Source organism: Nansenia antarctica (genome assembly GCF_963989245.1).
Source record: "Nansenia antarctica genome assembly, chromosome: 3".
Taxonomy (NCBI): Eukaryota; Metazoa; Chordata; class Actinopteri; order Argentiniformes; family Microstomatidae; genus Nansenia; species Nansenia antarctica.
This window is the reverse complement of record NC_137688.1, coordinates 46,917,731-46,932,680: the sequence shown is the minus strand read 5'-3', so window position 1 is coordinate 46,932,680 and position 14,950 is coordinate 46,917,731. Positions and strand designations below refer to the sequence as shown.

The window sequence follows — 14,950 nt, the reverse complement described above, 5'->3', positions numbered from 1 at the left end:
ACTGGTTCAGTATTGTTTGACTATTGTCCACCATCAGTAATGTCTACTAGGTGTGACTACACCTTAGTAGTGGTGGGTCAGAACTTGGTGTGAACATAGCTTCAGCAGTAGTGGGTCAGAACGTTTGCAGGAAAAGTGCTATACAAATAAAAAGTTGTTATTATTCTTTTTATTATTATTATTATTATTATTATTATTATTACTGTCAGTCTCGGGGTAACTGCCAACTGAAGTATAAGAATATATACAATAATCAACTATTCACAATAAACATATTCATTGTTCTTACAATAAGATATATTGTATTACTTACTTACTTATTGTGTTACTTAATCTAATTCCCATATTCCCAAATCACAATACACAAATCTCCTTTTATATAATTACTACTGATTCTCCTTTCTCAAACCATAAATCTCTGGCTGCATTCGTAAATTCTCTATGAGAGCGCCGGAGCGCTCGCTGGGTTCAACGTCATAAAGGCAGGGTTCGAGTTATGTGGGCTTCAATGGGAGCTGATCGATCAGGTGTGTGGACACGCCCCACACGAAAGGAGACGCAACGTCATCTGCCTCTGCAACAACAGAAACAGCATTATTATTACAACATCATACATAATCCTTGTTCCACACCCTGCTGGGCATGCTTTGAAAATTAAATGGTTGCCCGAATTAGGTACAGCTCCCCAATGCATTCAGTTATGCATAGAAATTATCTGTATGTCACTTAATTAGCACGGCATCTGTACATCTGAAATTTGCATTGGCTCAAGTGTGCATCAACTTCACACTGGGATATTTAGTCACTCACATTTAAAGTCATAAAAGCATCTTTGGGCTTGAATTAATCACAGGCCCAGCTCACTAGAGTACCGACCTTTATCCCAGTCCTCCTCACATTTGGTGTTTGGTATCCAGGTGCTGACAGGGACGTGCCACTTGCTCTTCACCTCAGCACTGTCCACTGTTAACCAAAGAACCTGGTTAGACTCACTACAAGGAGCAAATGGGTTTTATTGACAAAGATAGTATCATTGAAGATACAACAACATTTCAATCTTACGGTCTTCGCTATCTTCAGATCTCCTGTCCTCACAGTTCAGGATGTGGTGTGATAGCTCATCTTTGGGCATCAGGTGGCGGGCATTGAAAGGGCAGGTTTTCAATGTATTGGCCAGTTCTGGGTGATTCTAAAAAGACGAAAAAGATGCTTAACGAAAAAGAGCATATTTGAGAACATCTCATTTGAGATTTCAATGTCTGCAACGGCAGACTACTCAGTAGTTATTCCAACAGTTATTCCACGACAAGCACTACAGTTCTTACCTTACGGCACTTGATCAGATGGTATGGGAAGCGGCTGCCACGGATCTGGTGGTTCTTGTCATATGGACACTGAAGGAGTTTGTTTGGGTCACTGGCATCTTTCATTTCTATGAGCAATGGTAAGAGAAATGTGAATGAGAAATCAACATCACTCAATTCAAACGTTGGGTAAAGTGTGGTTCTTTTTAAATATACAGTACATATAGTATATAAGATAGGAATATGTGAAAAAGATAGGAAGGACATCCTAAGAAAATCTTTGTCTTTTTCAATATTTTAACATATGGACATTTGATTTAAATTTTAACAATATTGAGAGATGGTGGCAATATAACTAAACAAATAAAACTTGAAACATCTTCTGTCTTAAAATTCAGATAGGCTATAGTTTTATGTAATAAAAATGAATAGTTTAAAAGATATCACATCATGTGTGTTCCATTTCTGCATAGCAGTGACACCTTGTTAGTTCTAGATTCTATTGATATAAATTCCAGTAATTAGCATGTATATGTAAAGAGGTAAACCTTGATCACTTTTGAACCATACATGATTTTCTCATGCAATTCTCTATGTGATGGACATATTTATTTTAATCTAAAGTGAAAGCAAAATGATTTGTGTGGACACCCTACATAGGGTGTCCTAACTTTTTCCTCAGTAGGAATTGGCATCTTTGTTCATATTTTGTTATACATGATAAGTTACATTTTCATTGTTTTTGTTTAAATTACATCACCTTTATCTATAGATATTGTTTGAAAGATCAAATATTGATGTAGTGTCCTAATTTTTTCACACTGTAAGATCTTAAGGACTTTCAAGAGATGAGTGCAGGAATATTTCACAATGGTTTCTTAAAGCTCGTGTTTAGCCTACCAGTGTCTTCGAAGCGTTGCAGCTCCTCAATTGTAGCAGTGGTCTTCGTGGGAGTGCAAGTTGATCCCAATGTGAAGGCCATGCTGTTAGCCAAAATGAAATGAGCAGAAATTAGTGATGAATTCGTTAGCTGAAAAAAGAAAAAAGACATAAAATGAAAGAGCTATGCTAGCAAGCAATCTCTGGCTGCATTCGTAAATTCTCTACGAGAGCGTCGGAGCGCACGCTGTGTTCAACGTCATAAAGGGACCAAGTAGTTTGATTGGACAAGAGGCATTCCACGAGTGCTGATCAGATTCCAGAGCGAATTTACGAACGCACATCCCAGGCAGTTGCCGCTACTACCGTTACCAAGGTAACCGGGGACGCGAGAGATTTGTGTGGTAACTCAAGCCAGGGCGACTCGCCAGCCAATGAGGGGGCTCTTCATGAGTGCTTCGCCAACCAATCAGGTAGCGGTATTGCCCTACCTTCCCTGCTTCGCCAACCAATCAGGTAGCGGTATTGCCCTACCTTCCCCTACCATCCTAGGTTCCGCAAATTCGCCACCGGGCTAGCTAGATAGACGTTACCATACCTAGTTCAACCAACTTAATAAAAAAACACGTAACATATTAATAAACAACACATAATCGGAAACAGGTATACATTTGGACCCATGGAGTCAAGCCACATTTACATTTGACTCCAAATCATGAAAATATTATTGCCACAAAACCCACTCGGTTTTCACTCCTAGCTAGCATGCGAACGATTAGCCGAGCTAGCTTAGCAAGCGAACTCTACAAGCCAACTCCAATCAATCATTCAAAATACCTTTAACACTATACATATTCGGGTTAGCTGGTATATGCCTAGTCTAACTGCAGAGGTGTTTGTTGACATGTCACTAACCTGAAAGATAGAGATGACGTTTTTAAAAAGGATATTAAAGGTGAGCTGTCTGTCCTCAGGGCTACTGTAACTGCCAACTGAGAACACAACCGCAGCTCGAGCGCACAAGTGAACCCTCCACCTAGGGTTGCCAGATGGGATTGACAATTCCCAGCCTAACCACAGTCTAAAAACCGCTAAATCCACCAAAAAACCAGCCCATCTGGCAACCCTGCCTCCACCATCTACTGCCAGTCATAAGGAGTAAACAGTTCTACATTGAAGGTGATCTGTTGTACAATACAAACGAGCAGGTCGTCACCTTTAAAATAATGGCTTAAGTCATATTTTCAAGTTATGCGAATATTATTTTATTTAGGGTACTTAAAATATATTAATAATAGAATTTATATTAATGAATAATATATATTATTATATTATTCCAGAATAAACTGAACTGAAGAATATCATTTATGATATTTAGGCAAAAACATAATTTTTAATGTCATTATTTTAATGTGACAAGGTGTTTAAAAAAACTAGGTTTTAGAAGAAGGTGATAGGAGAAGGTTTTTCCTGAGCTTTTACATTTTCTGCGTTTAGCAGACGCCTTCTTCCAAAGCGACTTACAATCAATACATTTGACTAAGCAAGTGAATCATCAATCCACCAGTCGTAGCAGGAAGAGTAATCTAGCTCAGGCCCAGGGCCATTGGCAGTCATCGTGATAGTACAACAGTACAAAGGGGGAAGTAGAAGTCTTAGGAGACACAGTATGTAGAGTATTCTGAGTGGGTTGAAATGGGGTGATCTGAATGAGGGTAGAGTGAAGAGTCGAGGCCGAGGCTGATGGATAGAATCGAGGGATGTGAAGAGGAGGGTGATTAAAAAGTACAGAGGGATGAGAGTGATTGTAGGAGCCAAACGTTAAACCTTGTGGGAGGTAGCTTCCTTCCTGTGCAGCTGAGTTTTCCAGACTTGGGTTTCATCACCATCTGTCGGACCAATCATATAGTCCCATCTTCGCCTGGCAACCAACAGGATGATAAAGCGCTGTCCTTCAGCAGTAGTTTAATCCACTCATGATTGGATATGAATGGGAGACAGATAGCAACTGGACTATAAGGGCCCGGCTCTGTTCCATGAACACGACAAAGCTTGCCAAACAACCACTAAACATACCTATAAAATGTGTTCAGTTCTTTCAGTTATAGTAGCTACCCCCTAACCTGACACACACACACATACACACAAACATGTATAAACTAACACACGCACACACACTCCCTTTTTAAGACCCGTTTAGTCTCATCGTTGCATAGCAACAAGACACTGGTCGGTTAGCTAATGCATTTCCTGCAGGGAAAATATAGGCCACTGCAATAAAATAGCAATATCATTACATTTTTACAGGACAATAACATGTGCTAATGAGTCTTGTTTTTAATATGTTTTTAGGTCATTTCTGCTTTACTTGGATAGAGACAGGAGAGATTGACAGGAAGGAGGGGTGAGAGGAAGGAGGGATGACATGCAGGATAGGTCGATGCCCAGAATCAAACCAGGGACCCTGTGGTTACATGGCATGCACCAGTGAGCTATGCCACCCAGGTGCCCTGTGCTAATGAGTCTTTTCATCCTCCTGAGACCTAGCAATTAATTGTTGTCCTCTGTGGGGGACATGAGTCTGAGATCTCTAAGTCAAGCATCATTTATGCATCAATCTATTTGAGTCCTATTGTCCTGTACAGAGCACATCCTGGGCTTTCTATTGATGTCACAGTTGTGTGGGTGTGGCTAACAGAGCACATGGACTTTTTTTCTTCAAAATGACTTGTATCCCATGTTCCATATTGTATGGCAACAAGGGAGGTAAGTGATCATTCTTTAGATATTATATTTCTTCTGCTAATAATCAAATTGTTCCTTCAATATGAGAGTCTTAACGTCAATTTAGCAAGATTTCAGAAATATACAGTAATTTTAACTGTTTCAAAACACAACTTTTATTCAATGTCCAGTGTATGGGGACTTACTACCTCACGTTTTTAACTAATTTCCAGTCCCAGTTCTAACCAATTCAATGAGGTCGAGACAGATTCTTCAAGATTATGCAGTCCACAAAGTCACAAATGATCTTGATGTCTCTGATGACAAAAAGACTGATGCCCTTTGGAAGGTGAAACCTCTCAAACAGAGTGCAATAATGTTCATGAAATTAAAATAATTTTAACCAAAATCCACATGAAAATTAATGCAATCATTAAATTACATCATTATATTCTGTGATCAAACCAAGACCCGATGTCCACTACAAGGGACATATGATAAAAAAATAAAATAAATAAAAAGTATTATTAATTTTTGACCCCAAATACTTAAATTATATATTTTTAAATCTGAATGTCAAAACCTGTTTTCTTCTGGGTCTCAGGAGGATAGAGAGGCAAAGCCGTGTCACAATTCCCTAAAAAAGGGATCATTTCTCCCTGGAAATGATGGTGGTACAGCGGTGGTACTCATCCCTATTAGATTACTGTTTTTTTTTGTCTCATATAAACAGTTCAGTTCATTCATTCATTACTTTATCTCATAATGTTTGGTTGCTTCCATTATTTACCATGCATTAGTCTACAGCACTCACTGCTTTTACTCTTCAAACTCCCGTCAGTTATACTTTTGATCCTGTCTCGCTTTATTTATTTATTTTCCTGTTTCTTTGTTTTATACATTTTCCTGTAAAGCACTTTGTATGGCATCCATGTATTAAATATGTGCTATATAAATGAAGTTTGATTTGATTTGCAGTTAATTTGGCTAGCATAGAGCAGCAGGAAGTCTCTTCAGCTGATTCAGTTTCAATGTCTGAAAGCCTGGAAGTCATGTCTCACCGATGATTCTGGATGGCTCTGCCGTTTCCTACTGTGATTATCGCGTCTTGACACCTTGAATAAGCTCTTGAATGGTTTGAGACTCCAAACCTACACAATTCTAACAAAGAAAAAGCCCTGTTGTTGCCTTGCTTTCTCATACGTCAACTGTAACCTTTTGTTTCAGTCTGGTACTTGAGAGCTTGGGACTGACAAAACAGCAATGTTGGAGTCCAAACTTTAACCCACGACAGCCTAAACTGTAGACAAGATAAGATATCATGAGTATTCAAATGAATCATAGTTATAAACAAGATTACTCGCCTGGAAGCTATTTTGGCCAGGCAGCCATGTCCATTGTATCATCCATAAAACCTGGCACCCTGGAATGACCACAATGACATTAGGAAAAAACCTAGGACAGAGACTTGAATAGATCAGAGGGATGAGTACGTTGTTTAATGGTTCCCCAAATGACGTATCAAAGACCAATATTTACATGAAGTTTTGAGTTTGCATAATCAACGTAAAGATAAGGAAAGCTCTATATACCGGGAGATACACTTTGAGATAAACCAGATAGGCACATGATGAGAATGACAAATGATGATGAATTTAACTTAAAAACTGGGTGTAATGCCAGTGCTGTGATATTTTGGCTGTGGATGCATCTTTAAATTGTCTAATAAATTCAGTAGTTGAACTGCTTGAAATTTTAAAAGAAAAACTACAAAACTATGTAACACTAATTATCATCAGCCGAATGTCGTTGTTTTTTCGGTCCTGTCATAGAAAAGGTGCATCTGTAAGTATATGTTGTGATATACATACAACAAGGATCAGTGTCAATCACTGTACTATAAAATGGGCCACTTCATTGAGTTTGGCTTCAGGTTATGAACCCAAGACATAACGGCTGCCTGTTACAGCACATTGTAGCAACACCTGTGTCAAATACAACTTATTGTTATATTTCAATTACTTTGTGTTCTTGATTAAGCATGCCTACAGCAATGGGGCCAGCGTCACAAAACTGCAAATTCTAACCAGTGCACTACACAAGTTAAATGATCAAATTGAACGAAAACCAATGCGTATTTGACCCAGATAAGATTCTAACACAGCAGGTTTAATATGGGTCAGGTTAGGTCACACTAGATGACCCTTTAAGCCCCCAGAGAATGCAATATGACCATTCATTGGGGTGAGAAGAGATCACAATGGAAGTCCCTTCATAGTTGCTCTTGTTGATAGAGAAAAGTAAAGAGGGCCAAGTCCATCTTGAATCACTCTCTTTCTCTCCGTCTTCTCATTACATCTCTTTAACGGTCAGGTCTTTGGAGGCAGAAGACTTTGGACTGGTGGTCTCCAGAGGCGGTGACCGCTACTGAAGCTTCTCTGTGGGAGGGGGAGGAGAAGAAGGGAGAAGGGAGTCAGAAGAAAGCGCAGGGACACTACACAGTCCATTTGCTGATCTAAACAAACACATTTCTGTCAACAGTCAGGGGTGAGTTTCCCAAAAGCCTTGTAGCTCATTCCCATAAAATCTGTTTGATGGTCTTCAGTGCGTAAGCAAAAGAGATTTGGCAAACAAAGCACTTTGCAAATATACAAGTTGTCTAGGGCTGGGTAGTCAAGAGAAATGGATAACCGTGATAGCTGATAATGGTTTCTCCCAGTCTACCTTTTGTATGCACTTTCCCTCTCCCCTACTGTACAACTAGAACTAAACTGAAAAACAATGTCCTCTGCTGAAGTGAATTCATTGCTTTAGTGAAAATGTCACATTTAGATTTTAAAGGGATAGTTCACTATTTTACACCTTATAGTCAGAGGGTTCTGTACCTTGAAAGTGATCTTTGTATAGCACTTTTCCTGCAAACGTTGCAGCTCAAAGTGCTTTAATCATTATATAAATCATAATTTAATTATTTAGTCATTTAAAGGCAAGATGGGAGAATGTTCTCGTAATTTTATTGGATGTTACATTCCAAGAACCCTCCCCAAACATGCCCATAGAATGGTTGCTTGTTGTTAGGTGCAACGTCTTTTCTGACCGGGTAGGACTATTTTGCAGAGAGTTGTTGCCTATGCTAGGTTGCATCATTGAAGTAAATGGAAGAAAATTCAAAAGGAAAAACTTTTTTGGGGACCTCCACAAGCAAGGTATTTGATTATTGTAGCTACTTTCTGCAAAGGATTTCCAAGAGCTTTCTGGATGAAACAAGGTTAGAGCTAAACCCATTTTACTGCTCTCTTGGTGATGGTGTTTGCCTCTAACCTGAGTGTTACTATGTTGTTCGCCTCTAACCTGAGTATTACTATGTTGTTTGCCTCTAACCGTAGGCCCAATCCCGATTCCCTTTTCTACCCCTACGGCTCGTTTTCGAGTGCCACTGGCTTTTGAGCCAAGGCCTCGGAACAGAGCCACAAGCCATAGTGGTTGAAATCTTTCCCTATGAAATGGGGATGCCTCTAACCTGAGTGTTACTATGTTGTTTGCCTCTAACCTTAGTGTTACTATGTTGTCAGGTGTATGGTTGGTGGACAGGGGTCGGGTACCTGTTAAGTGTGAAGTGGAGGATCTCAGCGGAGTGACCACGGTACTCAGACATCATGGTACCAGAGCGAGCGTCCCACAGACGGATCACTCCATCCAGACTACAGGTGGACACCACAGAAGACGCCTCCTCCCACTGAAGATGCACGATGCCAGCCTGAAAACACACACACAGATTTATTTGTATTTTTATAACCCTCATCTTACCGGGTGAGTTGACTGAGAACACATTTTCAAGAGAGAGAATGAGTGAGCCAATTGGACCAATCAAAACAATAAGGACTGATTACTGATACATTTTTTGGTCATAAGAGACTTTGTAAACAAATGATGTAGAAACAAATCATGTTTAAAAAAAGTTACTTACCTGTTGGCACTTGTGCCTCATGACCTGTGAAGAGAGGTCATATATGGCCAGGGTGCCATCTATATATGCCACTGCTACCAGGGGTAACCTGGAACACATGGGATAGGCTTGGTTCTAATCATGGTCACACTTATTCCCTTATGCTGCATATTTACTTTTAAACTACTCAGTTGTAGGTAACTGCAGAGAAAGTAGATAAAATACTGATTACATTGTGATGATTGAAATTAGTCACTATTGTGTTTACTTTTCAATTACTGACTTGAACAGTTACTGTGTAGCAACTTGTAATAACTGCAAGAGATCCACAATTATAATACGACACAAAACAGCATCTACCATCAAACAGCATCATTGCTTGTTTTTAAAAAGTTGATCTCAGTGGTCACAACTAAACAATTATGTTGTATGAAAAAACTTAAGAATCTAATAGCTTGACCTCGAAGTGGTGCTTATTCTTGTGAGGTCACATGTATACGAGGTAATAAACCACCCAAACAAGCTAAACCTTATCCACCAGCAGATCTCTCTCACTCACACGTTGCAGAATCCAACTGACTCCACTGAGTTAGACTCCTCGTCATCCGTGGACGCTTTGGCTTTGTCCAACTTGTTGGAGAACGAACCCACCACCTGCACGCACGCACACGCACACGCACACACACACACACACACACACACACACACACACACACACACACACACACACACACACACACACACACAGTTATGGAGCCTGTTATGTACACAGGGACTATGAGAGTAGCAAGGCATGGAAACATTGTATTCATGTATCCCTTAAGTACCTAGGCTAGAGCTATTGAGTTTCACTGAGATCAAATATTTACAAGGGAGATCTCTTGGTCAATGACAAAAAAAACACTTGCTGTTCTTGTGAGCAATATGGAGAGATCTAGGAGATCTATACGAGATATTTTCAGCCGGCCGCAGAAAGACTGTACAACTCCTCCTCTCACGTAACTTGTCAAAATAAGCCTGGATTTTCCTTTAGTGACGTTGATGGAATACCCCCCAGGGCTGTTCTTACTGTATATTATGTTTCACATGTCTATTTTTATCCTATTATCAGTTTATTTTGTTGTTTGGTTGTTTGTGATGTGAACTGCTGCAATGCCTTAATTTTCCCTCTGGGATTTTTAAGTACCTATTTATCTATCTAATCTGAACATTTTATCAAATCAACCATGTAAGCAAAGACGCCATTCTCTGTGTGCACGCCACGCCAGTGCTCCCTGTAGTGCCCACCTTGCCCGTGACTGTGTTTATGAGCTTGGCACAGCCGTCCACTGAGCCAGTTAGAACCAACGAGCCGTCCTTGTTGCATGCCAGGCACGTCAGCGCCCCCTGGTGGCCATCCTTACCTGTGGCAGAGGGGATGAGACTTTCTATCTGAATATCACACTTTCTATCTGAATATCACACTTTCTATCTGAATGTCACACTTTCTACCTGAATATCACGCTTTATATCTGAATATCACACTTTCTATCTGAATATCACACTTTCTACCTGAATATCACACTTTATATCTGAATCACACTTTATACCTGAATATCAAATCAACCAAAATCAACCCCCCCAACCATCATCACTTATCATAACTTTCTCCACTGACGGGTAGTGGCTGACTTGCCAAAACTCACCTTTGATGACAAAGATGGTATTTGCCTGCTTTAGGTCCCACAGTCGCACTATGCCATCGTCATAGCCCACTACAATTCTTTTTCCTATTGACAAAGGCACAAATTTAAGGGCCACACATTTCCCACCAACAAATGCAGTGAATTGTTATGGTCCTGTGTGGCTCAATTTGTAGGTAGCAACGCATTACGTTTTGAAATGGATTCCCACTAGGGCAAGATATAAAAAAGAATTACACACTCACTGTACTGTTAATCACTTTGGACTTCTGATAGCCTAGATTGAATTATCATCCTGTTGCTTACACCCTCCCAATCTTCAGAGATCTAGGCTACATACAGTGTTTCCTCTACATGCATTTATTGGTGGCGGGCCGCCACGAATGAATTTCCTCCACCACGAATTGATTCAGTCCACACAAAAAAAATAAAAAAGTTCTCAAAAAAAATAAAAAAATAATAATCTGAACACACCTAAATCCACGCCCATCTCTCTCTAACCGCTGATCCAAAATCAGATTAATGACATTCAGTTGACGACGTGACACAAGGGCTCCTGATTGGTCTAAATGTGAACTGTGGTATTATTGTTATTGTGTACAGGCCACCGTAGTGACATCAGGGGGGTATTCCATCAACATCGCTAAAGGGAAAATCCAGGTTTAGTCTGATAAATCTCGCGAGAGTTCTTAAAAATATCCAGGCATATTCTGATAGGTCTCGCGAGAGTTATCAAAAATAAGCCAGGATTTTCCTTTAGCGACGTTGATGGAATACCCCCCAGGTCAGGTGGGCAGGTTACGACGAGACAACAAGAGACCGGTATTGTAGAGCTTACAGAGCGAGTTAAAATAAAGACACTTACATTGAAATACAGAAGGACTCACGTGTATGTTTAATAGAATAACACGACATGGTGTCAGAAGTCCTGTAAGTGAGTGTTAAGAGTTAGACCAAAAAAATGATGCTAATGCTAACGCGGGAGCAGCTGCAGTCCAGAGAGCTTCTTCGAAAAATTAAACGAAAACAGCGACAGATGGATGGATTTTTCAAGAAAAAAGATGTCCCAGACACTTCAAACATTGCTGAAGCTAGCAGTGGCTATGAGCGACCCGAAACTGCATGGCTGGCAGGACCAAAGAAGCTAGGTGGTGGATCAGCTAACAGCGTTTATGGCGGGGTACCACCACCACCAGCTACAACTACAACTACAGCGGGAGAGCTGCTTGAGTGTGTTGTTGACAATTGTTCATGTCCTTCATTAAACGTTTAGCTTTGTCATTTGATACGCCGCCTACGACTACCATCTCTCTGCACTACAGTAAACAGTTAATCAGTAACGTTAGCCGCTTTTGTGCTCATGTAGGCCTACTTCGTATTATATTATAGCTGATGATCTTTGTGTGTGTGTATGTGACTGTCAGTCACAAGTTTATATTCTGTATATTCATTATTATTTTTTTGGCCATCCTCTAGTTTTGGCTGAAATGAGGTCGTTGTTTTGAAAAAAAAAAAAAAAAAAAAACGTGTGACGCGAAAAAATATCGCCGCTATCCGCCACCAATGTAAAAATTCCTGGAGGAAACACTGTACATACTCATACAAGTGGCTAGAGGGCAGGGGGATAGGGGGTTTATTTGGGATCCAAGAATGTGCTCCCTCGTACCGTCTGGGAGGACCTTCCCACTTGTTGCTTGGCAGCCAGGGCCCTGGAGGGTCTTGCAGTCGCCCCCTGGGACCTTCCACATCCACACGTTACCATCTGCAGTGCCTGCCAGTAACACCGGGGCACGGGGGTGCCACTCCAGCCACTGAGAGAGACAGCACACACATATATTCAGTCCAGTAAACACAATTCCACATCAAGGTCCAGAAACAGTGACAAAGCTCTACTGCAATAGATACTTGAGTTGATCTGAAAACATTGGGATAGATACAACCAAAATCATAGAAATCCACCTCGTTTACCAGAGGGCAAGACAACTTTTCTCATAAAAATGTCTTTCAAATCGATATGGGGGGAGTTGTTTCTGGACTGGGCCTTGGCAGGTCCCTCCAGTGTGGCCATGTTTTGACTCAGTAGTCAAAAGTGTGCTCCTCCCCTAGTCACCTGCCCTTCACCAGCACTGACCCCTGATAGGTGGAAGTGATGGAGGTTTACTGTCAACTGAATTTAAATTCATTTATTTCCTCCTTCTATTCTCCACTTCCAAATCATTACCGGAAGATGTACTAAATTGGAACTGAATTGACCCCAATTTTGGAGAATTGGCTTTCAACCATCTAGCTTTATAACATAGGAGCTAGAGTAGGAACAGAGACATGGAGAGGAATCCACTTTAGGCTATTGAGGCGCTAGATTGCGGCAGTGTCACTCACCTCCAGATCGCCCACCTCAAAGGACCAAATCTCCTCTTTGGTCTCCACCTTCCACACTTTGATGAGCCCGCTCATGTCCCCTGATGCCACCAGAGTGGAGTCATGGCTGAACAGTGCACATGTCACTGAGTCCTTGTGGCCTACAGTGAAGGATAACGCAATTAATTTACAAATAAGGTGAATTAGGATTGTCAAATCACACTGAAATTGAATACGTTTTCACTTATTCAACGTAGCTCATCAGTCATCAACTATTATACAGAGCTAATAGATCATTTGTCTTCCGGTGACAATTCTTATTGTAAGCTTAGTGTAAACTAATGTCTGCAGCAGCAGACAATTATTGCTAAATACCAGATTAGATGATTAGTTAAAGATTGAGTTGTCAAAATCAATAACAATGATATTTCCACATTGGGACACTTACCTGTACACTCAAAGAGGACTTCACCATCGCTCACTCTCCACACATAGGCCTTATCATCTTCCCCTCCAGTCACAGCCAAACTGTTTGTCACTGGGTCCAAGCTTACACAGAACACTGCACCTAGGAGACAACAATAAGAGAAGACCCATCAGTCTCCAATACTGTACTCTGATATTCCTAATGTTCTCTGACTATTGGGTGCCATCAGATCCTATCGAATTTCACACCTTTATCATGAACTAGTGGAATTGAAGAAACGATCTACTGATTTGATTGATTGAAAACTTTATTAGAATGTTTGCAGAAGTAGGTACATGAAAGTACATATTACATACAAGGTCAAACTAAGAGGATAAAAACCCAAGAAAGCCACTGGCTTATTTCAATTGGGGTCCTTGATTTTCAATTCATCGTTACATGTAAGACAGACATAAGAAAAGAACTAGTACTATCTACATGATAATACAGACAAATAACTATTACTATCTACAAGATAAACGTACATCCATCATGGGAAGAGCAATACAACAAAACATAAGGTATGTACAGCGGGTAGGACAGGTGGGGACATACACCACAGGTGGGGGCGGGGGACAAAACACAAAGTATGTACAGTGGGTAGTTCAGGTCTTTTAATCTGATTTTTGTTTTAGAGGGTCCAGTTACGGATTGCAGCCTCCTGTAAATGTTTTTTGAGAGTGTCTTTGAAGGTGGGCAGTGTTTTGCACTCCTTTAAGATTATAGGAAGGGCGTTCCACATCTTTACTGCATAGTTTGCAAAGATGAATAATGACAACGAGTAGGTTGCACTGCAGGAGAGCACTAGCTAGTCAGTACCTAACCTGTGTGTTTGGAGAAGGTGAGCTCGCTGTCATCTTGCTCGGGTTCGTCTCTCTCCATCTCATCATCGGTCTCCCAGCCCTCGTTGTCATAGTCCACGTTCCCACTCCCGGCATCATCGAAGTCCACATCCTCAAACTCTTCAGCTAGATCATCTATCGAGCGAAGAGAGAGTAGTTTAAATAGCCATACATTCGCCTGACATGTTACAGTGTTGCAAGTTCGAACATGTGACAAGTCATGTCTGTACATATAACTATGTAGATGGTCGTCTATTATTAGCTAGGTAACGTCAATAAAACCAGATTGTAATACCACTACTGTACTGTTGTACTATGCTAGTAATGCTACATCTTCCAGCTATCTAGCTAGCTAGCAAAATATACATATCTACAACTCTATACCTGGGCTTTGCTCCGTTTCGTTCAGGTCGATTACTTCAATGATCTCCTCATCCTCGTGGAGCTCGATCATGTTTTCGTCGGAGTTGTCCATCCTAGTGAGCTGGCTAGTTGGAAGACGTAGTGCTTCACCGAGCGAATCTTCTATAAAACTGTCTGGCTGATCTCAGGAAGCTCAATAAGGTATAGCTAATAGATGAAGTCGAATATGTTACAATCGATCACAATCGACACGTTGAAGTTAACACTATAACTATGTTCTTGTTGTTATAATCAGTTCGAAAATAAATATAATTAAACAAGTGTCTCCATGTTTTCCTCACATGTGGAGATGAACCCTCATACATCAGGCACTCTGAGATGACGTA

General features: G+C 40.6%; 2 protein-coding genes across 2 annotated transcripts; both read right to left on the bottom strand.

Moving 5' to 3' along the window:
• Positions 1 to 208: 208 nt before the first annotated feature.
• On the bottom strand, positions 209 to 2,246 carry LOC308153272 (gametocyte-specific factor 1-like). The gene is made up of 5 exons (XM_080526359.1): positions 2,205 to 2,246; positions 1,326 to 1,432; positions 1,063 to 1,189; positions 877 to 963; positions 209 to 574 (listed from the first exon to the last, which is right to left on the bottom strand). The coding sequence occupies exons 2-5, from the start codon at positions 1,428 to 1,430 to the stop codon at positions 495 to 497; spliced, it is 399 nt and encodes a 132-aa protein (XP_080382485.1). The 5' UTR covers positions 1,431 to 1,432; positions 2,205 to 2,246; the 3' UTR covers positions 209 to 494.
• A 4,146-nt stretch (positions 2,247 to 6,392) lies between these two features.
• aamp (angio-associated, migratory cell protein) lies at positions 6,393 to 14,921 on the bottom strand. Its single transcript, XM_080526351.1, has 11 exons — positions 14,586 to 14,921; positions 14,184 to 14,336; positions 13,342 to 13,461; positions 12,915 to 13,054; positions 12,202 to 12,346; positions 10,539 to 10,622; positions 10,141 to 10,256; positions 9,413 to 9,507; positions 8,875 to 8,962; positions 8,510 to 8,664; positions 6,393 to 7,345 (listed from the first exon to the last, which is right to left on the bottom strand). Exons 1-11 carry the CDS (start codon positions 14,674 to 14,676, stop codon positions 7,270 to 7,272), a joined length of 1,263 nt encoding a protein of 420 aa, XP_080382477.1. The 5' UTR covers positions 14,677 to 14,921; the 3' UTR covers positions 6,393 to 7,269.
• Between the last annotated feature and the right edge of the window lie 29 nt (positions 14,922 to 14,950).